A 26,874-nucleotide genomic window follows, 5' to 3' on the forward strand; every position below is an offset into this window, starting at 1 on the left:
CCTTTCTAAATTCAGTACTTTCAAAAAGAGTAACCTTTCTAATTTCTTACCATGATAGATGCACAAAACCAAACCTCGATTTATTAAAGTCCGATCTCTTAATGTTCAGTTCAACCAATACAAAAAGATTCGAATTAAATAATGATATACACGACTAATTTCCGGAACTATTATGATTATGAAAAGTAATAGTACTAGTAATTTTCTCGTTTTTACTGCAAGTTCTGATTTCTAAATTTCTAATACTGCTCCTTTGGCTCTTGTTTGTATTGTGAAGATCAGTGGAGAGTGGAGACATCAATATGGTAGACTTAGTTAGTAGTTAGTACATATTTTTATTAAAGTGAATAGACACTAACAAAAGGAATGATATTAATATATCTGAAATTTCATCCATTGTGATGTTCACATGTGGCATTGTTCCTTTGTTGTTTGTTTCACTACTTCATGATTATTATTGTTTAACATGCATAATTATTTTTTCTACCTAAAAATGAAATCAGACAAGATTTGTTGCATACTTTGATATGGTATGGATAACAATCTATTTATTTTTTCCTAAAGAAATGTATGTTTATGATTTATAACATATATTTTGAATCCAAAAAGAGTGATTTCAGAACTAAAGCCTAAAAGAATTGTCAATTTTGTAACACAATTTTTTGTTTTATTAGTGGTTTCAGAACTAAAACACAAAGGAGTAATCAACCTAAAATATGTAAATTCTCAACTTTGTGTTCCAAGTTCATGAACTAAAACGATTTCAAGAATCAAAATCCGTTTTAATACATGAAATTGGAACGCAAAAAAAAAAAATCAAAGTGGATATTCTTAAAAACTCTATATTAGAGAATAATTTTTATTTTCTTCATTCTACAACAATTTTGTTTATCATTATTTAGTTGTCCAAACCCCAAACATGTGTCAACACAAAATATAAATTGACTAATTTAAAATGTACATATGTAACTATTTATTCAAAGAAGTAAAAAAAAACATTTTAATAATGTAATAAAATCAATAGAATGCAGAAAATCAAATTGTAATTAAAAAGGTAAATACAAAATTAATAGACAAAAAAAAAAAAAAAAAAAAAAAAAAAAAAAAAAAAAAAAAAAAAGTAAACCGTGGCAAAGGAGGTGAATTCATGGTCTCTCTCTCTATCATATTCGTATATGAGCTGTGTTTTCATCACACGAAGCCCTCTTCCTCCCTCAAAGCCCCGACCCGGAATTTTCCAATTCCCCTCATCATCTTCATCTTCATCATCATCTTCTTCTTCTTCTTCTCCTCTCTTTGTGCCTCACATAAATATTAAAAAAGGGGTCGTGAGAGAAAGGTCTTTACTTGAGAGAGGTCTTTTTGGTTTCTTACAGTTTTCGGGTTTCGCCTGAATTGTCTCTGACCTTCACTCTCTCTTTCTCTTTACTTTGAAATTCCCATTGATCTTCTCATCTTGTGAGTTTAATGTCAATACAAATCTGTTGAAGAAAGGTCAGAGATTGTTTGTTTGCTCTTTTTCTTCTATTCGAGGGTTTTTGTCTTCGTTGAGCTCTTGAAATTTCGTGTTTTTAATCTAATCGTATCATGTAATGTGTCATTGATTTCGATATGGTAACTGGGTTTTGAATTAGTCTCTGAGCCATCCAAGCGAAAAGCTTTAGACTTTTTGTTTCTCCTGTTGCTGCTATTGAAAGATCTGTGTCTTCGTATACCCTTTTATGGAGTTTGTGATCATCGTTTTCAAGGTTGAGGCTTGAGAGAGGGATGTATTAAGCAAAAAGTTTGGATTTTTATTCCGGTAGCTGCAAGAATAAGTTACTGCTCTTTTAGATTATATCTGATCAAGACAATGAGCCGTAGGGTAAGGAGAAAGTTGGAGGAGGGAAATGGGAAAGATAAGGTTGTTTTGCCAAGTTATCCTGAGACTAGCGATGAGGATTTAGTAGTAGTAGCTCCTGAGATTCTTCTTCATGGTTTTGTTGATTGGACTAGTCTGCCTTATGACACAGTGATTCAGTTGTTTACTTGTTTGAACTATCGTGATCGAGCTAGCTTGGCGTCAACTTGTAAGACGTGGAGAGGTCTTGGTGCTTCTTCTTGTTTGTGGAGTTCTTTGGATCTTCGTGCTCATAAGTTTGGTGCTACAATGGCGGCTTCTCTTGCTTCTAGGTGTGTTAATCTTCATAAGTTGAGGTTTCGTGGGATTGAATCAGCTGATTCCCTTATACATCTCAAAGCAAGGAATCTACTTGAAGTAAGCGGCGACTATTGCAGGAAGATCACAGATGCTACATTGTCAATGATCGTGGCACGTCATGAGGCACTTGAGAGTCTCCAACTTGGACCAGACTTTTGTGAGAAGATCACTAGTGATGCTATAAAAGCTGTAGCCTTTTGTTGTCCAAAGCTTAAAAAGCTTCGCCTTTCCGGGATTAGAGATGTTACTTCTGAAGCCATTGAAGCTCTGGCCAAACATTGTCCACGGCTCACTGATCTCGGGTTTTTAGATTGTCTAAACATCGATGAGGAGGCTCTGGGAAAAGTTGTATCTGTTCGGTACCTCTCTGTTGCTGGGACATCAAACATAAAATGGTCAATTGCATCGAATAAATGGGATAAGCTTCCGAAACTAACCTGTTTAGATGTCTCTAGGACTGACATTGGTCCCTCCACAGTTTCTAGGTTCTTGACATCGTCGCAGAGCTTAAAAGTATTGTGTGCTTTAAACTGTCATGTCCTCGAAGAGGATACAAGTTTCATCAGCTCCAACAGATTCAAAGGAAAAGTCATACTTGCTCTGTTCACTAACGTTTTCGATGGACTTGCTTCTATATTCGCCGGTTATACAAAGAAACCCAAGGAGATCTTTTCCTATTGGAGAGAATTGATGAAAACAACCAAGCATAAAGCCGTTGATGACATTATGCTTTGGAGCGAATGGTTTATCTCTCATACGCTTCTACGAACTGCAGAGTGTAATCCACAAGGATTGGATGAATTTTGGCTGAATCAAGGAGCCGCATTGCTGCTTACTTTAATGCAAAGCTCACAGGAAGATGTCCAAGAGAGATCAGCTACTGGACTTGCAACCTTTGTAGTTATTGATGATGAGAATGCTAGTATAGACTGTGGAAGAGCTGAAGCAGTTATGAAAGATGGAGGTATCCGTCTTCTTCTAGAACTTGCCAACTCATGGCGAGAAGGGCTTCAGTCAGAAGCTGCAAAGGTTGCTTCTTCTTTTTGTCTTGTCATTTTTGATACTGGAATTTTGATACTATTGACTGGACACACTTACATTTTTCTTGATTTGATATTATTAGGCTATTGCAAATTTGTCGGTAAATGCTAATGTTGCAAAGTCTGTTGCTGAAGAAGGAGGAATCAGAATTCTCGCTGGTTTGGCAAAGTCAATGAACAGACTTGTGGCTGAGGAAGCTGCTGGTGGTCTATGGAATCTCTCTGTCGGAGAAGAGCATAAGGTAAGCCTCCCAATTATCTATAAGAATCTTGTTGTTACTCTTGATTTTTCAGCACTCATTTTATTTTTTTCTCTAATAGAATGCTATTGCTCGGGCTGGAGGAGTGAAGGCACTGGTCGACCTTATATTTAGATGGCCAAATGGCTGTGATGGAGTCTTGGTACGCTTTCGCCACCTTAAAGCTTCACCCATACTGTTTTGTTTCTAGATATACGATCGTAATATCCATACCTCTACAAAAAAAATTCTTTGATAAATTTTAAAACCCTACTTAAAACGGAGAAATCTTAGGATGTTTATGTGAATCCATTTGTAAAGAAGTAGTAGTATGGACAAATCAATTTTTAAAGTGAAACTCGCAATAATACTTCAGTTAGAAAGTGTCATTTTTGGATATTTCCCTTCTTTCTATATGGACGATTTACCTAATTTATGTGATTAGGAACGAGCTGCGGGAGCATTAGCAAACTTAGCAGCAGATGATAAATGCAGCATGGAAGTCGCAACAGCGGGAGGTGTACATGCTCTTGTGATGTTAGCTCGGAATTGCAAGTACGAGGGAGTGCAAGAACAGGTAAATTCCGTTTCTTAGTTTTACAAAAGTTCTTTTTGAGGTTGAGTTTGGGGTCTAACTGTGTTCTTATTTTCCAGGCTGCTCGTGCTTTAGCTAATTTGGCTGCTCATGGAGATAGCAACAATAATAATGCTGCGGTTGGACAAGAAGCAGGTGCATTAGAAGCTCTTGTCCAACTTACACAATCGGCTCATGAAGGTGTTAGACAAGAAGCTGCTGGTGCGCTATGGAATTTGTCGTTTGATGATAAGAATCGAGAATCTATCGCTGCAGTTGGTGGCGTTGAAGCTTTGGTATGCTTCTAATTTGTTTTAATTTGATTACATTGTTCATCTGCATATGTAATGGGAATTGATCACTTTTGTTGATTATTTTAGGTGGTACTCGCGCAGTCTTGTTCAAATGCATCAACAGGTCTTCAAGAAAGAGCTGCTGGTGCACTTTGGGGATTATCAGTTTCAGAAGCAAACAGGTGCTAAAAACATCTGAATCTAAGTTTTATGTGTTGCGTATATAGATTGTCACCTGATTTGTTAAAGATTAATGTAGAAGCATAACAAGGCCGGAAGACCATCTTGCTTTAACATGTTACACATGCTGATACTTTTTATTTTGCTTGCATCAAGTTGTGGCTTTGGTTTAGCAGAGAAGTATTAAAGGAGTTTCTTATTAATTTATTGTTACTGTCATTTTCCTTGATAATAATCCTCTCATTGCTCTTTCCGATCTCTATCAGTGTCGCGATTGGACGTGAAGGTGGGGTTCCACCACTTATTGCACTTGCACGGTCTGAAGCCGAGGTAAGCAATTTGTTGTCAAGTCTTGTGGCTTTGAGCTAGCCATTAAAGGGATAATCTGATAAATAAGAAACCTCAATGTGTTGGCTTTTTCGTCTTCTTCAGGATGTACATGAAACTGCAGCAGGAGCTCTATGGAATCTTGCTTTTAATCCTGGTAATGCACTCCGCATTGTTGAGGAAGGAGGAGTTCCAGCTCTTGTTCACTTGTGTTTGTCTTCCGTCTCAAAAATGGCTCGATTCATGGCTGCATTGGCTTTGGCATACATGTTTGATGGAAGGTATACTTATATATAACTCAGCTAATAAACATTCCAAAGTTATATCTGGTTCTTACAGTTTTTGACATGTTTTCGATCTGAATTTTCAATCTGCAATAGGATGGAGGAATACGCTCTGATGATAGGAACTTCTTCATCAGAAAGCACATCTAAAAGCATTAGCTTAGATGGGGCAAGAACGATGGCTCTTAAAAACATTGAAGCTTTTGTTAAAACTTTCATGGATCCTCAAATCTTTGCAGCTGCTCCTGTTTTATCTACTCCTATTATGTTGGCACAAGTGACAGAGAGAGCTCGCATACAAGAAGCTGGGCACTTGAGATGCAGGTTAATAATATATTTGCCTCTCTCTATCTCCATTGTGGTTTGATCTAGAACTGATTTGAAATTTTGAAATATATTGCTCTCTTTGCAGTGGGGCTGAAATTGGAAGATTTGTAACAATGTTGCGTAATCCTAATTCGACACTCAAAGCATGTGCTGCGTTTGCACTTCTTCAGGTATGTAAATATGTGAAAACAAAACATTGTGCCGTGTTCTCTCTGTTGTTGGTTAACCAACTGATGCATATTTTTTTCTTGTTGTTCTTTCTGGTCAAACAGTTTACAATACCAGGTGGTCGTCATGCAATGCATCACGCAAGCCTTATGCAGAATGGGGGAGAAGCAAGATTTCTTCGTTCTGCAGCAGCAGCTGCAAAAACGCCTCGTGAAGCTAAGATCTTTGTGAAGATTATCTTACGCAATCTCGAGCATCACCAAGCGGAATCTTCCATTTGAGCCTTTTAGAAAGAGAAAAAGATAGTGAAAAGTCCCATTTGACTTAGATTACCTCTGTATCTCATCAAATAGACAAGAAGCCAAAAGCCAAAAGCCATACTGCAAAAACCAAACTTCTCAAGATGCTTGCTTTTATCAGACCCAAAGAATGTTCTCTCTGTGACTTGTGTTCTTCTTTTATCACGTTTTTGATAAATTTTCTGTAATAACAACATGTCCAAAGGATTAGGAAAGTGGTTTCTTTATATCCTATATCTTCTTCATCATTCCTTTTTGACTCTCTGCCTCTGTTTCACTTCTTCTGACATTTATACTTTGACCTTACCACACAAAAAAATTGACCATAATACTCTCTGCTCTGTTAAGTAAATCATATGGGCTTTTTAGATTAAGCCTAATGGGCCTAGATATTTTTACTTTTAATATTATAATCTTAAAACACGTAACATCAGAATTGATGAGTGTGATTTAAATATTGGACGTCCGACATTGTTTCCCTGCTGAGTACCTGAAACGCGAATTCACAGAAGCTCTGTTTTGTTACCTTTTTCATGTATACGTAATGTAGCTCCCCGGTGTAGGTTGTATTATTATCTCTCTCTCTCTCTCTCTCTCTCCAAAACGGAGATCTCAAATCCAAAACGAGTTAACGGAGAAGATGACGACTCAAGGTTCCAACGGAGATCTCATTCAGAAGTTCTTTAGGGTGTACATACCAAACTTCACCGAAGATAACATGGTACTGGTTACATTCTTGCTCTGTTTTTGCAAAGTTTTGTCCTTTTTCTGACTTTGAGCAAAATTTCTTCGAGTACAAACTAAGAGATGTGTGTGTTTTCAATTGTTTCTATCTACAGAATCTACCTTTTGTTTCGGACACTACCTCAGGGATGCATCTTCCTCAGAAAGTGACAGTTAAAAGCGTGTCTTCGGGTAACATATGGAGGATGGAAATGACAACGAACGGTGAGAGTGACGCTCTGTTTCTCCAGGACGGATGGAAGAAGATCGTCAAGGACGAGAACATCACGGAGCCAGTTTTTTTGGTCTTCGAGTTCGATGGTTCTCGCTTGTTCCACTTCTGCGTGTACGAGCACAGTACCATGTGTAAGAGGACGAGATCTCTTATTGAAAAAGAAGTGATTGAAGTGGAGAGTGAAGAAGAAACTGAAGATGTGAATGTGGAGAGTGAAAAGAACACAAAAGGGTCGCCAGTTGATGAATATCTAGACGACGAACTGAATTCGTCTTTTCCGGTTGATATGACTCAGTCAAGAACGGTATGTCATCAATTAAGCAGAATTTGAATAGTTCTTTTCAAATGACTTATATGGTTTTTTGTCATTCATTAACTTGACATTCTGATGTTGCACAGCGCATACCGTCGCTACTTATAAAGGACTACAAGTTGACATTTCCAAACTTGGTTACTGTACGTGACAAGATTGGGAAATTAAAGAGGAAAATCTTGGTTTGGAAGAACGGATCTGTTTATCTCAGTGGACTCAGCAGTTTTATCCGAAGGAATCATGTGAAGCAAGGTGATAAAATGTTCTGCGAACTAAAGATGGTTGATGGTTATATCGGTCTTGTTCATGAAATCAAGGTCCATATTATCAAAGGCTGATCTCGTATATTCAAGATGGTGTTACTTCTTCAATCTTATCGATGACTGAATTGTTTAGCTTATTAATGTCAGTTGTGTTGAACATGGTAGTTTCTCATTTGTTTCCTTATGCATTTCACAACACCTTGCAACTTGCAACTTTTGTTTCCTACACTAGTTAAGCTTCTGAATGTGTTCTGTGTTACTGAAACTTGTGGAAGTAACTAAAGTATGAGGTTTTAAAAGTGTTTATGTTACTCGTTAATAGTCACATCTTTGGATTTTTTTTTAATTTATGTTTCTGTATCACACTTGTCGAGTAGCTATTTTGCATTGTTTTCAATGTTAACCTGTCCCTTAGAAACTTGAAATTCATATCTTTGTAGATGGATCACTCTCGTTCAACTTCTAAGACAGACATATAATATTTATGCTTTTGTAACTAGTAGGAGTTACTGTAGAGAAGTAAATTGCAAACTTTGATCCGAGGAACATGCGAGGCAGAGGCACCGTCACTACTTAAGTCTCTCATCATTTTGTGTAGACACTGAACTTTGTAGTATCATTATATACTTATTTGTTGCAGAAAAACTAGTAGCTAAGTCTTTTTGCGGCAAAACAAAATGGTTTTCAATGATGTTTCTACATTTCGATCCTATAACTTAAGAAGATAGGTTGTCGGATTAAACAAGGAAACATTGAAACCGAAACAGGAAATTTTAAAAAGCAAGAAAAGAAACAGAGGTTCAAAGGCTGTAAGAGAGAGAGTGATCACACTCATCACTTGGGAGGATTTATGAAACCAGAGTGTATAGAAGAACATTCTTTATCTGATTCTTCAAGATTGTAGTGTTGGAGTTATCTCTTGATTCAATAGTATCTCCTTTAGTCTTGCACCTGACATGAAACTAAAAGATTATAAAGTTGTCTTTGGCTTTTGTTTACCTTAACTAAATGCAAAGAACCAGAATCATTAACTGAAAAGACTAACAGAAAACTCACCTATTACATTGCACTCTGATCGAGATGATGCATCATTGCGATTCTTGCAATGTGTGCACATCCAGTCTCCATCACGCCATTGTTTTGCTCTACGTAATCATCAGTCATTGGGAAGGTTACATAAAGTTCTTCAAGAGTTAGTGGAAAAATTCTAGAATTTAGGAAACAAGTAAACAATGGAGACGAGAGTTCAATATCGTACCACTTTCCCAAGTAAAGCAGGTGTTTAATGTTGCTGTATAAATGGGATAGGAAGTTACCAATGGCCTCATACCAGGAAAAGATGCATATATCACTGAAGTCTGCACAACGAGCCAGCCAGAAGAAACAGAGATTAAAAGTTTATACAGAACAAAAATACTAATGAATATACTAATTAATTTATGCTATCACTAAGTTGTAACTAATCCTTACATATCTTTGATTCAGTCTTGCTATCCCATTCATGAGCCAAAGCTTCTGATGCTAATATCTTTGTTCCAAGAGCTGCAACGCAACAACAACAAAAAAAACTCCCAAAATGAAAACTTGTGTCCAAGGAATATCAGAGACCTTAATGTTATATACAATTGCACAACATGGATATGTGTTCAAATTAGACAAAAGCCATACCTAGTGGAGCTGTTTCATTGCACTGCAGAGACATACCAAACAAAGAACTGAGTATGGAGCTTTTTAAAGTTTCCACTGCAGAGGAACACGAGAAGAGTAATTGATTCCTCGGATGATGACTTGCATTAAGCAGAATCTAACTTGTTCGTGGAGACCTTTGATCTGTGTGTGTGCCTTGCTCTCTGAGTCCATTGGTCTGAACATGGAGGTTCCCTCTCTTAGAATGACACAACTAACTCTTATTGCCCCCAAGTATTTCATATTGAGTAGCATGTGATGAACTAATATGAAACTGTGAGTTACTCTCACCAGTTGGCTTCCTCCTCTTTCATGTGCATAAGCAGCTTCTCGAGAACCATATGTATGCTTCGCCGATGAGGATGGGCTGTATCTCCTGATATAAACTCAGAAACGATATAATTTATCTCAATCAAGCTACAACCAACCTCTTTCTTGGCTTCGTTCTTCCTCATCATGTTTTTCACCATCCCGAAATCATCCCATCTTTTATCTGCAGCGTACAAGTTCCTCAACAGAACATAATTCCCATCATTCTGTGGCTCCAATTCGACTGCCTTCTTCAGAATTCTCTCAGCCCTTTCTATATCCTTGTATTGACCACATGCAGACAAGAAAGAGCTTAGAATTATACCGTTTGGCTCAAAAGGCATGTTTGTAATCAAATCCTCTGCTTCGTCTAGGTTCCCTGCTCTGCCTAGTATATCAACCATACAGCCATAGTGCTCAATTTTAGCATTCAGGCCAAATTCTTCTCTCATCACGTGGAACCACTTTCTTCCTTCCTCCACTAATCCGCCATGGTTACAAGCTGAGAGAACTGCAAGCACTGTGACCTCATCTGGCTTTACTTCTTTCAGCATTGCCAAGAATAGATCCAAAGCTGCACGTGCATTCCCATTCAAAGCATACCCATGTATCATAGCATTCCAAGAGGCTACTTCTTTCTCTGGCATCTCATCAAACATTCTTTTCGCCTTCTCTATCTCCCCACATTTCGAGTACATATCAAGAACTGCAGTACACACTTTCACCTTCTTATCGAGCTTTTTCCTCTGCACAAAATGGTGACACCATTCACCCAGACTGAGAGCACCCATGTCAGAAATAGCTGGTAGCACACACACAATAGTCACATCATCCGGATCTAGAGAGGTGGTTGCCTGCATTTCTTGAAACAATCTTACAGCTTCAAGAGGTTTTTGATTCTGACAGTATCCTCCTATCATTGTATTCCAAGAAACTAAGTTCCTTTCTGGCATAGCATCAAACAAAAGCCTCGCAGATTCTATGTCATTGTTGTTGCAGTAACCATGTATCATAGTGGTCCACGTGATAACAGTTCTATGAGTCATCTCATCAAACAATCTTCTGGCAGAGGTCATATCTCCAGACTTAACGTAACCATCCATCATTGCGTTATATATCACAACGTCCTTGACTTGAGGCATCTCATCAAAGAGCTTACTCGCCAAATCCAGCTCTCCACACCTAACATACCCACAGATTAGAGCCGTCCAAGAAACCTCACTTCTCTGAGGCATTTCATCGAACACATTCCTCGCACACCCCATCCTCCCAAATTTGGCATACATATCAACAACTCCAGTCGAAACATACATATCTGCACAAAACCCAGATCTCCAAATCTGGCTATGCAACTGTAAACCTTGGTTAACACACAAACTCAAAGTACACGACTTTGTCAAAGTCGTGAAAGTAAAATTATCAGGAGCAAAACAAGTATCTTCCTTTCTAAGATCTCTGTAAAGAGCAAACGAATCAGTGTAATGACGAGTTTCAAGATAGGCCTTGATCATGGAGTTACACAGGAAACTGTCTTCTCTGTGAGGCCTTTGATCGAACAACTTACGGGCATAAGTAATCCCAACAACAGACGAAGAACAAACCAAGAACTTGGTGAAGATTTGAACGTTGGTCTCTATGGCGTGGCGGAGCATGAAAGCATGAATCTGAAGAAGTGAGAATCTGCCGTGGCGGTGACATTGTTGGAGAAGATTAAAACACTTTCTCGCAGTCGGAAGCCATACCGGTTGAGTTTCACGCTCGTATACCATCATCGTCTTATTGCAAAACTATGAGCTTAATGCTCTGTAAAGTCTTCATCGACCATGAGTCATTAGTATAATCATCAATTCATCATCATCATCATCATCATCATCATCATTGCAAAACCAAACGCTTACTACCAGAAACTGTAATTTCTATTTTCTTCTTAAAAAAAAAACAAAAACTGAAAATTTGCGTTAATGGGCCAAAAACATACATGAGATATGGGTTGCATAATTGTTGGGCTATGGGCCTATAATTAAAATAAAGGGCCAGAGCAAAACGACGACGTTCGGAGGTTTACATAAACCCTAATCGTCTTCTTCTCGCGGCTGGCTACTTTGTCTTTAGAACTCTCCTTTTTTCGGGAGGCTGAAAGCGAAACCTGTTCTTGAAATTGCTCTCGCTAATTAGAATCACCTACAGGTTTGTCCTTAATTCTCAATATGCCTTTTTTCCCAATTTATTCTCATAACCTATCTCCTTCGTTTGTTTTTTTCGTGTTATGATTCTTCATCTCTTGTTGAAATCTAGGGTTTTAAAATGTTAAAATTTTCATGATAAATAATCCTAAGGTTCTTCTGCTTACTACATCCGTGGACGAGTTTTTTGAGTTGTATACTGAAGAACCTCTTCATAGTAACCATAAGTTTTGATAAAAATTGAAACTTTTAATCTTGCTTTCTGCTTCTTAGTTCTTATTTATAAGTCAAACATCTTTATTTCTAGGAAAGTAGATTCCTTCTTCTGTGTGTGTTGGTTGTGATTTTTGTGGTTTTAGTTTCAGATTTTTACATGTCTTTTAACTTTGGTACAGTCTCTTGTAGGGGTTTCAAAGACGAGGCAAAATGAGATTGGTTAAGTGTTGGTTCTGCTCGTCCACAATATATCCTGGACATGGTATTCAGTTTGTCCGCAATGATGCCAAGGTAATTTATTTAATATGGCATCAATCTTTATATTACCCTGCTTGAATCTTTTGTATGGTTTAATTGATATGCTTTTGTGGTTTTAAACATTTTCATCTGCTTTGCGGTAGAAATATATTATGTTCATGAGTTCATCATATTTCCTTAGTCCTAGCTAAAGGAAGCTTAAATGACCAATTTTGAAGTCTGTCGTTAGTTGGATGATTGTTTAGCTAAAGATGACCAGTTTTGTCTATTCTTACGATTTGATTAGTGTTTCCAAATTAATGGCATCTTTGTCCAGGAGTTTAGTATGTAAGAAGCCTACAAATCTTTTTGTTCTTGTTTTGAGTGTAAACGCTAACCAAGCATCTCATCTGTTTTCATGTAATCGCTTAGCTTTGTTTCTTATGCATATATTGTGATTGAGTTTTATCTTCTCCTTTGCAGATTTTCCGGTTCTGTAGGTCGAAATGTCACAAAAACTTCAAGATGAAGAGAAACCCACGTAAAGTGAAATGGACTAAAGCATTCAGAGCGGCACATGGAAAGGACATGACTAAGGTACGTGTTAAGTATTTATGCTTCTCCGGGGCTATATAGTTAATGCTCGCAGCTCACCATTCTGCTTGTCTTTCTTTGTTTCCTTGACCCTAAAAGGATAAAACATTTGAGTTTGAGAAGAAGAGAAACAGACCTGAGAGATATGACAGGAACGTAACAGAGAATACACTCAAGGCTATTAAGAAGATAGATAAGATCAGAAGCGCTAGAGAGGCCAAACATATTGAAAACAGGTATACATTCCTTCTTCTTCTACAAATCCTTGTAAACACTGCTTGTATGAATTTGAAATTAGACTCTGTTTTTGATTATGATTGTTTTGTTTTTCTTTTCTTTTTTTGTGTGGGACTTAGGTTGAAGCCAAACAAACAGAAGAAATTCAATGAGGATACGAAGGAGCTAAACAACCAGATTAGTTTGGTCCGGGCTCCCGGAGTTTCAGAGAAGGTCAAAGTTGTTGTTCCCAAAGAGAAGTCTATTCAAAACGAAGCCATGGAAGAGTGATTCTGTGGAAACGTTATGATCCATTTAAAAAGCCTACTCACTTACTCTGAAGCTGGTTGTCATCTTATAAAAAAAGCCTTACTTTAGTCCATGAGTTTTTTTAATGTCTTCAAAAAAGAAAGTTTTGGTTTTTGTACTGATAAAATGACTTTTAAGTTACTTTCATTTGCAATGTATTATTTATTTCTTTCTGATAGAAAACAAACAGAGTCGAGAGTAATATTTATGCCTTTTGTCTTCTTTGGTGTTATGTTTTCTCTTTCGTTTTATATAAGCTATGCGCAATGTAACATAAGCTAAAAAAGTGGCATTTATCATGCAAATGTTTAAGAGACATCCATAGCATCAATGATCTCAAAATGCATTTGCAAATCAGGAAGTCTACCAGAAAAATAGAATCTTTCAAGGACCTGTAGTTTCCCACCGGAATTTTCAGTTTCAGCTTGGAGCAAACTAACCAACTCATCTTTTTCCTTGCGAATCAAGCCACGCTGCTTATCACACCACTGCCTAGGAGTTCCATGAATGACAATGCGTAGCGAGTCTGCTCGTCGTGCAATGCGTTGGGAGATTCTCTGCACGACATTGTGATCAGTAATGTAGGCACCAGAAGAGTTCAGTCCTACATCGATGTAATGAACTTGAGAAATACTGCTGAGGAAGCTTTCTTTGGAGGCTGGAATGATCTGAATCTTTTCATGCTGGCTCATAGGTTCGGCAAAGTTTATATCCAAGGAACTCATCTCACTCATGAGCTGGTTTATCACAACTCCACCTTTGCTAAACCCAAGAACAATAGTTCTGGGACAGTGATGAACTGATGCAATCTGGTCTATCAAACACAATTCTTTGCCTTCCTTCAAAATGAGTTTCTTTGCCTGGTTTTTGATAAATCATATGGTCAATATATGAAAGCTAAAGAGAGTAATTGATAGCATAAACGAGAGAAATACCTCATGGAGGCAACTAGATAAGAAGGAGACAATGGATGAAGAAGCTGGGAAGCCAGTTGGGAGATAAGATTTTGGTTCTCCCCATTGATTCACTGATGGAACAAAGTCCTTGTAGATAGCAAATGGTCCATCAAAGACAGAAGCTTCAACAACCCAAGCATTAACAGAGTTACCAAATTTAGAAACAATGATCTCAGCTACTTTCTGGAGATCATAGAGCCTCTCAATCACAGGACTACCAGTGTCTTGAACTCTGTCCCCATGAAAAAATATTGCATTTGCAGAAGGCACCTGCGGATTTAAAAAAAAAAAATGAAGCTTTTTTTTGAATTGAGCATGAATCTGAAAGGAACAGAGAATAAAAGAGAAAGTGGCACTCACAGTCAGGATTTTGGAAGAAGAAGATGAAGAAAGGCAAAGAGATGCTGCAACTCTGTAGTAGTTTCTAGTACTAGCATCCAACGGAATATTCAAAACGCCGGACCATCGTTCCATGATGATCAAACGAAATCTAAATTTCGACTCTTTAACGAGTTAATCGATCAAAGACCGTGACTTTGATAACAACACTCACTTGGGAATTTTGACGAACATGTTGTGTGCGTTAAATCACAAGGACTACGTCAACAGATGCGAGTCTACAAAAAGTCTCTGTTCGTCACACTACTCCTTAAGAGCTTCTCTAGATTGGATATGATATGGTGGTATGTGATAAGACACCGGATGTGTTGAGAGGATGCTGATCAGGGAGGTTGAGCTTTATGGATTAAGCTAAAGACTCAGGATCAGGGTCTTGTAATCTTGTATTGGTCTGTGGATTTACTAATTTGGTGATTTATTACGTTTTCTAAAAATAGAAAAAGGATTCCGTAATTATAATGCTATGACAAAACAGTGATAATAATTATTTGATGTTTTGAAGTTTGGTCAAAGAAGGTTTTGAGTTTACTTTGTGTTTGATATATCATATAGTTTCAATAAATTAAACTTTTATTTCTCTTTTATGAAAAGTTAAATAAGATTATGGTATATGTATGACTATGCATTAAACTCAAAAGGATGGTGTAAAGTTTAGTTATTAGGTAGCAACGTGTACTAGAGTCGGAGGATTTGATTGTTGAACTAACCTTAATAGAAATCCATGGATTGTCAAAATAATCTTTAAAAAAAACACACAATAAGTTGAACTAACAAAAAGCTCAAGCCAACCATACACAAGCCGTAAACTACACCTACCAAAAACCATATATGATATTGTACACAATAGTATTTGCAAATCTTGCCACTATATAAACTCAATCGCACATCTTTAAATTTCTCATCAGCTAGCACAAAGCAAATACAAGTAAAGCATTTAAAGGAGGCTTAGCCATAATCAGAGAGATTCATTAACACACCCAAAATGGCATCATCATACAAGTTCTTTCTCATTGCTTTTTTAGTGAGTCTCTCTTTCTCTAATATGATCAACACTTGCTTGGCCTCACGAAAGCTTCTCCAGCAACAACCTCTTCCTCAAATTCCAAATCTGCCTATCCCGACAATGGGATTACCTCCATTGCCGTCAACATTGCCACAACCAACTCTTCCCACAATGCCCACTGCAATGTCTCCATTTCCAATGCCATCAACGTTGCCACAACCAAACCTTCCCACGATTCCCACAACAATGCCTCCAATGCCAACTTTGCCTTCATTTCCGACAGTAATTCCGACTAATCTCCCATCCATTAATATTCCATTCTTCTCCCCTCCGCCTTCTACAACTACATCGAGTCCTTGAATTATCACTTCATGTGATTGATGTATCTTTTTATTATATTATTTGTTGTAATGAGTTGTTGTTTCATTATTCTTGTGTGTTTTGGTTTGGTTAGTTACTCATACCGCCGCTTGATGCTTTGTACCTTCAATTTACTTCTTATTTTAATTTGTGTTGTATTTTGTTAATTTTTTTTGTGTGATATATTATAGCCTATAAAATAATCATTCAAGGTTGTTTGTGTCAGAAAAGATCGGTTGAGTAATGAACCGAAAAGATTAAGAACTAATCATAATTTCCCATTGCTTTCATGTAACCAAAGCTTCCTAGTGTGGTTGGACATACTTATCTCAAAATTTACATAAATACTATACTGTTATAGTTAAAAATACATATTTGTTATTACACATATAATGTAGTATATCTCAAATCCTAGCAACAATGGCTGCGGAAACAAAAAAAAAAGGGAAAAAAACGTGATCATTGTGATCAATACCAAATTAATGCGTAACTTTTCTCGTAACGTAGAAGCAGCCCATCAACTTCAACTCCCACAACGTGTCATGATTTTGCTATTTCCAAGCTGAAATCGAAAGATTCGGCCACCAAAAGAAATGTCTTCAATATAGGCCTATCCAACTTCCTTAAGATGCTGACAATATAAACACAGCTCAAAAATTTCCAAAAATGGTAGAAACAAAAAAAAAGACATCATCGAGCAAGGTGACATTGTCATCTACATATATCTACAGTTGTAGTATTTAAATTCAATTTGTTAATAATCTATGGAATCGAAAAAAAAAAGAAAAACAAAAAAACCTCCATATATATATATATATATATATATATATTCCATCACATTACATAAGATCATATGATCATATGATTCATACAGCAAACTCGATAAACAAATATTTGCTTATTAAATATTAAAAAAAAAAAAACTTTACTTAAAAGTTAATTAAAGAAACTAAATCATGTTTGATTATCAGAATAAGAAGAACACTCAGATTGATCAATTAATAAACTACCATCGAAGCAAAACTGATCCACCGAGAAATCCAACTCCGGAACCACAAACCTAGACTGCTCTCCTTCTTCCATCTTCTGCTCCGGCGACAACTGCTCAGAAACACTACTCGGATCCGGCGAACGACGGCGAGGCCTAATCCTAACCGGCTCGTATTTACAAGACCCAATCAAATGCGGGAAGTTAAGCTTAGCTTTCGATCCCCTAAGCTGAAACGCCGCTCTGTCGTAAGCCACCGCCGCGTCTTCCGGCGTCTCGTAAGTCCCGAGCCAAACCCTAGCTCCGTTCTTTTTCGGATCCCTAATCTCCGCCGCGAACTTCCCCCACGGCCTTCTCCTCACTCCTCTGTACTGCATCCCCTTTTGCCTCGGCGCGTGCGATCCACTCGCCTTCGTTGTAATAGGCTGCTTCTTCTTCTCTTCTCTAACGAAAACTACGTCCGTCGTCGTTGCCGGAGATGATGAAACGGGGGGAGGAGGAACGACAGGTGTCCAGCCGGAGCTGACGGCGTCGCGGAGAGTGTTGTAGATAGCCATGTCTTGTGAGTCGTCGACACTTAACGGCAAATCGCTCCAGTTATCGTTTAAGATAACGTTGCTGAAACTTGGGTTACGGAAGTACATCTGTGACTGTTGTGAGTTAACGCCGTTATTCACGGATTCAGATGAGTTTATTAACGAGTCGCTGTAATTAAAACCAGACATTAAAAAGGTTTAATTAATGAACCTTGATGATGAGAGTGGATTAAGAGAGTGAAAGCTGTTTTTTTTTTTTTTTTTCAGTTTGTACAGTTATGATTGTGTTTGTTTTGGAAATCGAATGAAGTGAAGAGAAGGTTTATAAAGGTAATGGATTGAGAGAAGGTCCATGGAAGGTTCTTTAAAGTACTGAAACGACGTCGGTTGATTAGTGATAGTTGTTACGTTCTTTGAAGATTCGTTTTGTTTTTTTTTTCTTTTACTTGCCTCGTTCTTTGTTAATAATAGAACAGTGACGAAATATTTTGTTTGGACTATTGGTCTTGTTTTGGTCTTTCTTTTTCAATGATATTTGTCTTTCTTCATTTTTTTTTTTTATAGTTCTGTACCTTGCTTGATGTCAAGTCAAAAACGATATATAAAAATCAAGAAGATATCGTATACTTTATGTGTTGATGTTATTACCAAAATCTGTAAGTTATTTAAATTTTAGTTTAAGAAAGTAGGTCACATGTGTAAATCATTTTGTGTCAGGCTACGATAGCCTAGCTAGGCCGAATATTTTATAAATGATCGAATATAATTCTTTCAATAATTTTCTCGAAATAACCGACTGATCACCAATAAGAAACGAAAGGTATAAAAAGTGAAAAACCAACAAACTAACAAACAAATTAAATTAAAACGATTGGAAATTTACTTAATTTCGACCAATTTAACTTATTTTGGTTCATGATCCAAATTTTATATGTATAAGACATTCTCTAAACTCATATATATATATATATATATCTTTGGATATATATAGATCAAATAACTGTTTTATATATATATTGTTAAAACCATATATGTATAATACATTTTTCTTTTCACTCGATCATCCTTTTTATTGTTTATTAAGGTCAAACTTCATAAGTTTTTCAATATTAACTTCATAAGTTTTTCATATTCAACACGGAAAACAAAGAAGAAAAAGAGAAGAGAAGAACTTGTATAAAATACTTGAAACGTGCAACACAACACAGGAGTGCGAAGTCAAGAAAGCTATGGAAAATAACAAGATTCGTTAACGACGAGTCTAACAAAATTATATTACTGGCTACACAGTAATACAAAATTTTCTCGTTATGGAATTGAATATAACTATATAAGGTATAAAAGCTCTGCAAATTTAAACTATATTAATCTATCTACTCCCATATGGAATGGAATTGAATACTAAAATCAACAAACAAAACATAAGATTAGATCTTCGTTTTTTTTCTATGAATAAAGTGTAAAAGCCCTGCAAATTAAAACCATTAATCTAGCTACTCCCATTGAAAAAAAAAAAAAAACAAAAACAAATAACAAATCGGAAGGACACAATTTTCACGTGCTAATTGATTATTAAAATATAATTAAGCGACAAAAGTTAAAGTCGACGCACTGTGACTGTCAAAGACACGTTTTGTTAGTTGCCATTTTTGTTTTCATTCACTCTCTCTATTTGTTTTTTTGTTCATTTCGTTGTAACATCTCTATAAAGATAAAACGTTTAAATATAAATTATATCGAGTATTTTTAGTTATCCGAATCGAATATAATTGAAAACAGTGAAGATACGTTGGCACTCTTTGTCTGCGTTACGTTATTTTACGTGTAAAACTCAGCAGTTTTGTTGTATACGTGGGGGAATATGACGTACGTAACGTAAGGTTCTTCTATGTTATAGAAGATTTCTTTCAATAATGGGCCAACGACCAAATAAGTGATATTAATTACCTTACGAAAGCCCGTTAAAACCGGCTCAATCAAAGTCAAGTGGTGTGTGTAGTAATGGGACCAATGTCCAACGCAACGATTTAGACTCATATCTTAAGGTATAGAGAGACAATAATATATCACAAAAGACAACAGTCCACTCCACATGGCTGCTCCGGAGTCCGGACACCTAACTATAAAAGACGCAATGTTTTTAATTAAAATGTACGTATGATTTGGTTTTCAACTATTGATTCCATTCAGCATAAATCTTTATTTAAGAAGAATCATTGTAGACATGCATGATTCTGTATATCGTATTATCGTGAATACTAGAGTGTAGCTAAACCAGACATCATTAACACACTTAGAAAACAAATTAACCACTTTTGATTCACCGAGAGAATAAAATTGACATCACAGATGGGAAAGCTTTAAGAACAAGATCTATATGAATATCTCTGAAATCTAAAACTTAAAGAATATTCGTAATCAAAAGATTACAACCAAAAAAAGATAAAGATAATACAAAAAGTTGTGCTTTTTTAAAAGGGATAACAAAAAAAAAAAATTCAGTTGGGTCATTTTCGAAGGTGTTGACGTCTCCACATGCTTTATATCAATTCTTATCCATCTTTATTTTCCTTTGTATTTTTTTTACTTATTCATCTTGGTGAATGTAATATATATCACTACGACACTACGTTTGATAATTGATGATTGTCGAATACAAAAACAAGGTGAAATATGATTGAATAGTTTCAAGTGTTTTTGCTTAATCAATTCCAAAAGAAAACAAAGTACGCACGTTACATTTACGGAAGCAACCAAGCATGCATGATGCATCCATTATAAAAGAAGACGAATTAGATGCTCGTTCGGGGAGTATCGAAGCTCACTTTAAAAAAAGATGGAACAATTTCTAAACATACTAGCTAATATATAGTACTATTTTAAGTCTGATTTGTGATATTCTTTTTACATGCCGTTGTTTTTTTAAAAAAACTTTTCACCGTTGCTGATGAACCTCTTATACAAAGCTGGAAAGCAAAAAAAAAAAAGTAAATGCATGTTGTTGTTTTTTGTTTTTTTGTTGTTGTGGAATGTGGATACTTTCTTCTATAAACGGTGTAAAAAAGACTCTTCCCAACGACATGGTACACCGTTTTAAAACTCCGAGTGTAAACATCCTGCCGTTTTAGCCAACGATTCAATGACTTCCCTAAAAACTCAAATAATTTCCATTCTCAGATTTGCAATTACGTTCTAATAATAAATTACTACTATTAGTAATTTGACTAATACTTTAGGTCTTTCCAAATTTAATCCACCACCTACCCAAACCACACGAAAGCATCCTTTAATATGTTTTATTTATTTCTTCTTGTCATTAATTACATTCCACATCAACCGACGCACCATCTTAAATTTTTTTAAAATAATCAGAATAAATACTAACAGGTATTTTCAAATATTTAAAACTCTTTTATACTACTGGTCAAATTTGTATACTGCATTAAACTATAACTTGGTGGGAAATCAAAATTTGTTTTAGTAACAAAGTGGAAAAAAAAACACTAGTCCAGGTTAATGACAGTCACTGACTCACTGGGGGACAAAATAAATAAAATAAAATAGAAAAAGGAAACTTTGTATATACTTAATATATAGTTCTTTAAAAGAAATAATAAAAGTGGAAAAAGATAAGAAAAATAGTACTAGTAGAGAGAGAGCAATGTACAGTCAAAGAGAGTCCGATCAAGTGGAAACAGCTAAGAAACTTTCTCCCCCATTCCTTTTTTGTGTGATTCTTCTCCATTGAAAAATAATAATAATGCAGAGCACAACCGAGATGACTCCACGCGCCGCCGATCGTTCAAGTTAACTCAGCCGAGAGAGAGAGAAACCATTAACCATGGGATGTGCAGCGTCGAAGCTCGATAATGAAGACACAGTACGGCGGTGCAAAGAACGCCGCCGTCTCATGACGGAATCTGTCAACGCACGACATCACCTAGCTGCAGCTCACGCCGATTACTGCAGATCGCTTCGTCTCACCGGATCTGCTCTTTCATCATTCGCCGCCGGTGAGCCATTAGCTGTATCAGATCAGACTCCGGCTGTTTTTCTCCATACTCATCATCATCATCCTCCTCAACCGCCGTCGTCGTCTCAACACTCTTCCGCCAAGTTTATACCGCCGTCACCTGCTCCTTCTTCAGTCTATACTCAACCGCCGGCTCCTCCTTCTGTTGCTGCTAGCTCGAAACTACCTCCGATTGTTACAGCGTCATCTAATCGGCGCCGGAAACAGCCACAGCAACAACCTAAGTTACCTCATATTCTCTCGAGTCCTTCGTCTAGTGAGAGATCCAATTTCATGCCGAGCTTTTACCCTACTGCTTACCAGAACTCTACTTACTCAGCCACTCCTTCTCAAGCTTCTTCCGTCTGGAATTGGGAGAACTTTTACCCTCCTTCCCCTCCTGATTCTGAGTTCTTCGATCGGAAATCTCAAGAGAGGCAACAACAACAGAACCGCTATGAAGACGATACCGAAACAGAGAGATCGGAGCATGAGTTTTTCCATATGAAGAAGAAGAAGCAATTCGAGTCTACTGCGGTGGAAGAGGAAGAGGAGACTGAGAGAGAGGAGGTTCAGTGTAGCGAATGGGAGGATCATGATCATTACAGTACGACGAGCTCATCTGAGGCCGCGGAGGAGGAAGAGGAAGAAGAGGATAGAGAGTCAGTGTCTGAGATTGGGACGCGTTCCGATTTCGGATCTTCTGTGAAGACGAGTTCGATGAGACGGGAGTACCATCAGAAGGCGCCGCCCCAAGCAATGCCGCAGGAGTATGGAGGTGGTGTTTCACAAGAGAAGTATGGCAAAGCAGATGACGCGACGACGTCTTCTGGTAGCTACAGAGGCGGAGGAGAGATGGTGGTGAGGCATAGAGATTTGAAGGAGATTGTTGATGCTATCAAGGAGAATTTCGACAAGGCGGCTTCTGCTGGTGACCAAGTTTCTCAGATGCTACATCTTGGCAGGGCTCAGCTTGATCGCAGTTTCAGCCAATTGAAGAGTGAGTTTTGCTTGATAGATTCGAATTAGGTTAATTTGGGAGTTGATTTTGATTTTTGCATTGTGAATTTCGTGTGTTTAGAGACGGTGATTCATTCGAGTAGTGTATTGAGCAATCTGAGCTCAACCTGGACCTCAAAGCCGCCATTGGAAGTCAAGTACAGGCTTGACACAACCGCATTGGACCAACCGGGTGGTCCAAAGAGCCTATCTTCCAGTCTAGACCGCCTCTTGGCATGGGAAAAGAAACTCTATGAGGAAGTCAAGGTAGGTCTCTACTGTTTATTCAATTTCAGTCAGTTCTTTTGTCAATTCTTGTAGGTTTTGGTTTCACTAATTGTTGGAGATACGAATGAACTTTCAGGCTAGAGAAGGGTTGAAGATTGAGCACGAAAAGAAGTTGTCAAAGCTTCAAAGCCAAGAGTACAAGGGAGAGAATGAGATTAAGTTAGACAAGACAAAGGGCTCTATCACGAGGTTACAGTCTCTTATAATTGTTACTTCTCAGGCCGTCAGCACAACGTCTAATGCAATTATTCGCCTTCGAGATACTGATCTTGTCCCGCAGCTCGTTGAACTCTGCCATGGGTATGTTTGCATTGTTTGATTGATCTAATTTAGCTAATTGTGTATCACTGACTATATGATATCATATGCGCTATTGAGTTCACTCCTACCAGCTGTTTGCATTGATAGGTCTGTATCATAATTTACTCGTAGAAGTACGTACGTATACTTCCACCAACTTTCACATTTATAAAAGAATAGTGTGGACTCATCAAGTAGGTGAACATTAAATTAAAAAATTGATAGCTTCAGCAGTTAGTTATCCCATGCCTTTCTGAAGCTATTCTGTAGAATTTTGGATTCCCTAATATGATGGGCTGCTTCTTAGATTGAGACAAATATCCGTAACTCTCTTAAATATTGTAGGGTGTTGGGCTTTTATAGGTTATCCTGACCAAGTAAGCTACTGAACTGGTGATCATGTCTTTGCCTAAATTACACAGGCTGAATGAATATCATGATTATGCTTATTGGCTAATATCTAGTTCTGATTTCTGGTATCCGTTGTGGTAAATAGAGATTAGAGATAGATCTTCCTCAATGTGTGTGGCATGGTAATTTAGAGCCTACATTTTAAAGGTCCCTAACCAAGTTTCAAGTGTGGTAGTTGTAGTAATTCCGAAAACAAGAGAGTGATAAAAGACCATTTTGACAAATCCATGCTAAGAGTCTAAAGATTATGCTTCAGTAATTGCTTGATTCCATCAATTGTGCAGTATAGGTATTTGCTTTAAAGATAAGAAAGTTACAGGCTAATCTCTGATATTTCATTGTGCAGCTTCATGTACATGTGGAAATCAATGCATCAGTTCCACGAGATTCAGAACAACATCGTACAGCAAGTTCAGGGGCTCATTAACAGGTCAGGCAAAGGGGAATCAACATCTGAACTACACAGACAAGCAACACGTGACTTGGAAACAGCTGTGTCTTTATGGCACTCTAGTTTCTGCCGGCTGATTAAATTCCAAAGGGACTTCATACATTCGGTTCAAGCCTGGTTCAAGCTAACTCTTCTTCCAGTTTGCCAAGACGACAATCCCAGTCATAAAGAGCCAGTAGACGCCTACGCATTTTGTGATGAGTGGAAGCTTACTCTAGACCGAGTCCCAGACACAGTGGCTTCCGAAGCAATCAAAAGCTTCATCAACGTTGTTCACGTGATATCAGCGAAGCAGTCCGAGGAACTAAAGATAAAGAAAAGAACAGAGTCAGCATCAAAGGAGCTTGAGAAGAAAGCTTCCTCGCTTAGAAACATCGAAAGGAAATATTATCAGTCGTATTCCACGGTCGGGTTTGGTCTCCCGGATTCAGGACCAGACAACGGACACGTATTAGATGCTCGGGACCCGCTCACAGAGAAAAAATTGGAGCTAGGAGCATGCCAGAGAAGAGTGGAGGAAGAAATGCTGAAGCATTCCAAGGCAATAGATGTAACAAGAGCCATGACTCTGAATAACTTGCAGACGGGTTTGCCTGGTGTGTTCCAAGCTTTAACGAGTTTCTCTGCTCTGTTCACGGAATCCTTACAGACGGTATGCACTCGGTCATACTCCATCAAATAGCACACTAAATTATATAGACTTTTACTATACTATATAGTTGGAAAATACAAGACTATATAGTTACAATTTTCCTATCTTTATTTATGCTTATTTCGGGGCTTGGTTGTTTGATAGATTTGCTTGGATATTGTTTATTTCTGCAAAGAAAATGTATATATATGAAGTCTCTAGGACTTGGCTTTTGATTTCTGGTTATGAAATGTGGGGATTTTTGTTCATGTAGTTCTCAGCTACATGTTCTAATGAAAATGAATAAGAACCAATCTCTTGCTTGTTCGTTAATGGTGATATATATAAGTCATAGCAGCCTAGCAGGTGTTGATTCCAAATCTAGGACGGACCTTGAACTGTCTCCTTTTGGCATGAAACTGGTCGGTCGGTTACTACTTATGTAAATGTCTCTAGTCAGTGGGTCCTGATTTCATCGGATTCCCTGAGAAAGAGTTAGGATCTTAGTCTGACAAGTGATCATTCTCTGTTTTGTCTGCCGCACTTAAAGTTCTTGGTAGACTAGGGTCTACGGTTAACAAAAACAAGCGTGGTTTATATCTTTTGATCATAGCCGATTCACATTTTGGTAATCTGTAATATATTACAGATGTGATGTTAAGATCAAGCGAATATCATGCCGACAGTTTTAAAGAAAAACACATACAAATGCCAAAATCAGTTCAGTTGTGGGATTAGAATAAAAATAATTGAATCGTTGATTCGTTTTATATTGGGACCACAAAAAATGTTCATATAGATGTACCCAAAACATGGCAGTGACATTGACATTACGAATCTATTTAGTTTACTATGGGTAGAAGAAGGATACCGACAAACCTAACAGTAGAGTACCAAAGGAGATTTTCTTAAATATTTCTGACTTGGGGCTTTCCATGTCCTTACAAAAGTTTTAGTTCCATGGAAGAAGATTTAATCTCCATACAAAAAGAGAAGAAGATAGACCTAAGTTACTATGAGAAATAAACCCCCACTCCTGATCTACTAAAGATTTAGGCATGGTTACAATATATAGTGACATGAAGAAGACTAAAAATGGCTAAAGAAGGAACCAAACACAAACTCTCCGAAGCATTAGAAAAACTCGAAGTCTAGAAATTTACCACCAGATTTCGTGTCTGCTGCTGCTGCTGATACTGGTGGTGGTCCCATCATCCGTTTGCTATTACTACCAAAACCAACTGGATCAATCGGTCCATACTTTGGTGGCGGTTCGGTCTCCATTTGTCTCGGTACTTCAGGAGGAGTGCTACACCTTATCAATGCCCAATTCACACCTTCAAAGAACGGATGCTGCTTTATCTCTGTTGCTCCTCTTTTTGTTCCTAACCTGTTCTTTGGATCTTTCACCAGTAAAGCTTGTATCAAGTCCCTGCCTGCATAGCTAGTAGCTGGTGACTCTGGGAATTTCAACTGTTCTCCAACTACATTGAACAGAGTAGCTCGGTTTCCTGATCCTTTGAACGGTGTTTTCCCGTATAGGAGCTCATGCACAAAGATACCAAAAGTCCACCAATCCACTGCGCTTCCATGTCCTTCTCCTTTGATGATCTCTGGAGCTAAGTACTCGTGGGTTCCAACAAAGGACATGGACCGTGTATTTGGTTCAGCAACTAGCTCTGGGAGAGCACCGGAGTGTGACTTGAAGAAATCCGTCTGCGTTTTACGGGACTTGTTCTTTTTGTTCTTGTTAGGGAAGATGCTGCGTGATAAGAAACATGAGGGCTGGATGATGCAAGCTGATGTAGGCTCCATACAAGTGGGTTGAACGCAGAATGCGCCGCGTCTAGATGGATCAGAGTCGAATGTTTTGATCAGTGTTGGAGAAACCGCGCATCTCAGGGAGAGATCAAAGTCAGAAAGCATTATGTGACCGTCATCTCGAACCAAAACATTCTCAGGTTTCAAGTCTCTGTAAACAACACCGAGCATATGGAGATACTCTAGCGCTAGCAACACCTCTGCAGCGTAAAACCTGGCCAAAACAAAAAAATGTGAAACATCTAAAGAAAGTGAGAAAACAGTATATGATACTTAAGCTTCTGTAATACTGAAACCGAGAGAGAGAGAAAACATACCGAGCAGCATACTCGGAGAAATGCTTCCCGGGTTGGCGTTGCCTTAAAGTGTGCAGATCACCTCCAGGGCAGTATTCCATGACCAAACACGAGAATCTGTCTGTCTCAAAATGAGTGTACAATGTCGGTAGAAACGGGTGATCCAATAGCTGTAAGATATCTCTCTCGGTCTGAGCTCGATTCAACT

At 37.7% G+C, this 26,874-nt stretch overlaps 8 protein-coding genes across 13 annotated transcripts in view; 4 read left to right on the top strand and 4 right to left on the bottom strand.

Annotated features, from left to right (window-relative positions):
• LOC104784843 (protein ARABIDILLO 1-like) lies at positions 1,160-6,165 on the top strand. The gene is made up of 11 exons (XM_010509931.2): positions 1,160-3,229; positions 3,324-3,482; positions 3,562-3,642; positions 3,925-4,056; positions 4,134-4,349; positions 4,434-4,528; positions 4,793-4,856; positions 4,959-5,134; positions 5,234-5,461; positions 5,550-5,634; positions 5,737-6,165. The coding sequence occupies exons 1-11, from the start codon at positions 1,853-1,855 to the stop codon at positions 5,911-5,913; spliced, it is 2,790 nt and encodes a 929-aa protein (XP_010508233.1). The 5' UTR covers positions 1,160-1,852; the 3' UTR covers positions 5,914-6,165.
• On the top strand, positions 6,434-7,696 carry LOC104784844 (B3 domain-containing protein REM22-like). The gene is made up of 3 exons (XM_010509933.1): positions 6,434-6,652; positions 6,771-7,193; positions 7,289-7,696. The coding sequence occupies exons 1-3, from the start codon at positions 6,572-6,574 to the stop codon at positions 7,538-7,540; spliced, it is 756 nt and encodes a 251-aa protein (XP_010508235.1). The 5' UTR covers positions 6,434-6,571; the 3' UTR covers positions 7,541-7,696.
• On the bottom strand, positions 8,074-11,336 carry LOC104784845 (pentatricopeptide repeat-containing protein At2g44880-like). Of its 2 annotated transcripts, XR_002037907.1 has the most exons (5): positions 9,134-11,336; positions 8,936-9,007; positions 8,724-8,823; positions 8,522-8,610; positions 8,074-8,416 (listed from the first exon to the last, which is right to left on the bottom strand). XR_002037907.1 is itself a non-coding variant. In XM_019245629.1 (1 exon), exon 1 carries the CDS (start codon positions 11,230-11,232, stop codon positions 9,439-9,441), a length of 1,794 nt encoding a protein of 597 aa, XP_019101174.1. In that variant the 5' UTR covers positions 11,233-11,336; the 3' UTR covers positions 9,035-9,438. The 2 variants fall into 2 exon arrangements, 1 of the variants encoding a protein (XP_019101174.1); XM_019245629.1 differs by lacking the exons at positions 8,074-8,416; positions 8,522-8,610; positions 8,724-8,823; positions 8,936-9,007 and having other exon boundaries at positions 9,035-11,336.
• On the top strand, positions 11,538-13,436 carry LOC104784846 (probable ribosome biogenesis protein RLP24). 2 transcript variants are annotated; one of them, XM_010509935.2, is made up of 5 exons: positions 11,538-11,647; positions 12,039-12,150; positions 12,580-12,693; positions 12,790-12,926; positions 13,047-13,436. In XM_010509935.2, the coding sequence occupies exons 2-5, from the start codon at positions 12,070-12,072 to the stop codon at positions 13,195-13,197; spliced, it is 483 nt and encodes a 160-aa protein (XP_010508237.1). In that variant the 5' UTR covers positions 11,538-11,647; positions 12,039-12,069; the 3' UTR covers positions 13,198-13,436. The 2 variants fall into 2 exon arrangements, with proteins under 2 accessions (XP_010508237.1, XP_010508238.1); XM_010509936.2 differs by having other exon boundaries at positions 11,545-11,647; positions 12,049-12,150.
• LOC104784847 (UPF0565 protein C2orf69-like) lies at positions 13,490-15,070 on the bottom strand. Its single transcript, XM_010509937.2, has 3 exons — positions 14,532-15,070; positions 14,151-14,441; positions 13,490-14,075 (listed from the first exon to the last, which is right to left on the bottom strand). Exons 1-3 carry the CDS (start codon positions 14,643-14,645, stop codon positions 13,524-13,526), a joined length of 957 nt encoding a protein of 318 aa, XP_010508239.1. The 5' UTR covers positions 14,646-15,070; the 3' UTR covers positions 13,490-13,523.
• Positions 16,290-17,759, bottom strand: LOC104784848 (ethylene-responsive transcription factor 13-like). 2 transcript variants are annotated; one of them, XM_010509939.2, is made up of 2 exons: positions 16,944-17,759; positions 16,290-16,495 (listed from the first exon to the last, which is right to left on the bottom strand). In XM_010509939.2, exons 1-2 carry the CDS (start codon positions 17,644-17,646, stop codon positions 16,485-16,487), a joined length of 714 nt encoding a protein of 237 aa, XP_010508241.1. In that variant the 5' UTR covers positions 17,647-17,759; the 3' UTR covers positions 16,290-16,484. The 2 variants fall into 2 exon arrangements, with proteins under 2 accessions (XP_010508241.1, XP_010508240.1); XM_010509938.2 differs by lacking the exon at positions 16,290-16,495 and having other exon boundaries at positions 16,719-17,759.
• On the top strand, positions 21,084-24,873 carry LOC104784850. The gene is made up of 4 exons (XM_010509941.2): positions 21,084-22,469; positions 22,551-22,735; positions 22,833-23,056; positions 23,814-24,873. Exons 1-4 carry the CDS (start codon positions 21,299-21,301, stop codon positions 24,598-24,600), a joined length of 2,367 nt encoding a protein of 788 aa, XP_010508243.1. The 5' UTR covers positions 21,084-21,298; the 3' UTR covers positions 24,601-24,873.
• The window catches only part of LOC104784851 (serine/threonine-protein kinase D6PKL2-like), an 8,977-nt gene continuing 7,538 nt past the window's right edge, over positions 25,436-26,874 (bottom strand). For 2 of the 3 annotated variants that reach the window (XM_019245631.1, XM_019245630.1), the window contains exon 4: positions 25,436-25,833. In XM_019245631.1, the coding sequence (XP_019101176.1) occupies positions 25,684-25,833 (150 nt within the window). In that variant the 3' untranslated portion in view covers positions 25,436-25,683. Of the gene's footprint in view, positions 26,585-26,687; positions 26,848-26,874 lie in introns of all 3 variants that reach the window. The other variant, XM_010509942.2, reaches the window with a different exon arrangement.

This window comes from Camelina sativa, chromosome 5, assembly GCF_000633955.1.
Source record: "Camelina sativa cultivar DH55 chromosome 5, Cs, whole genome shotgun sequence".
Taxonomy (NCBI): Eukaryota; Viridiplantae; Streptophyta; class Magnoliopsida; order Brassicales; family Brassicaceae; genus Camelina; species Camelina sativa.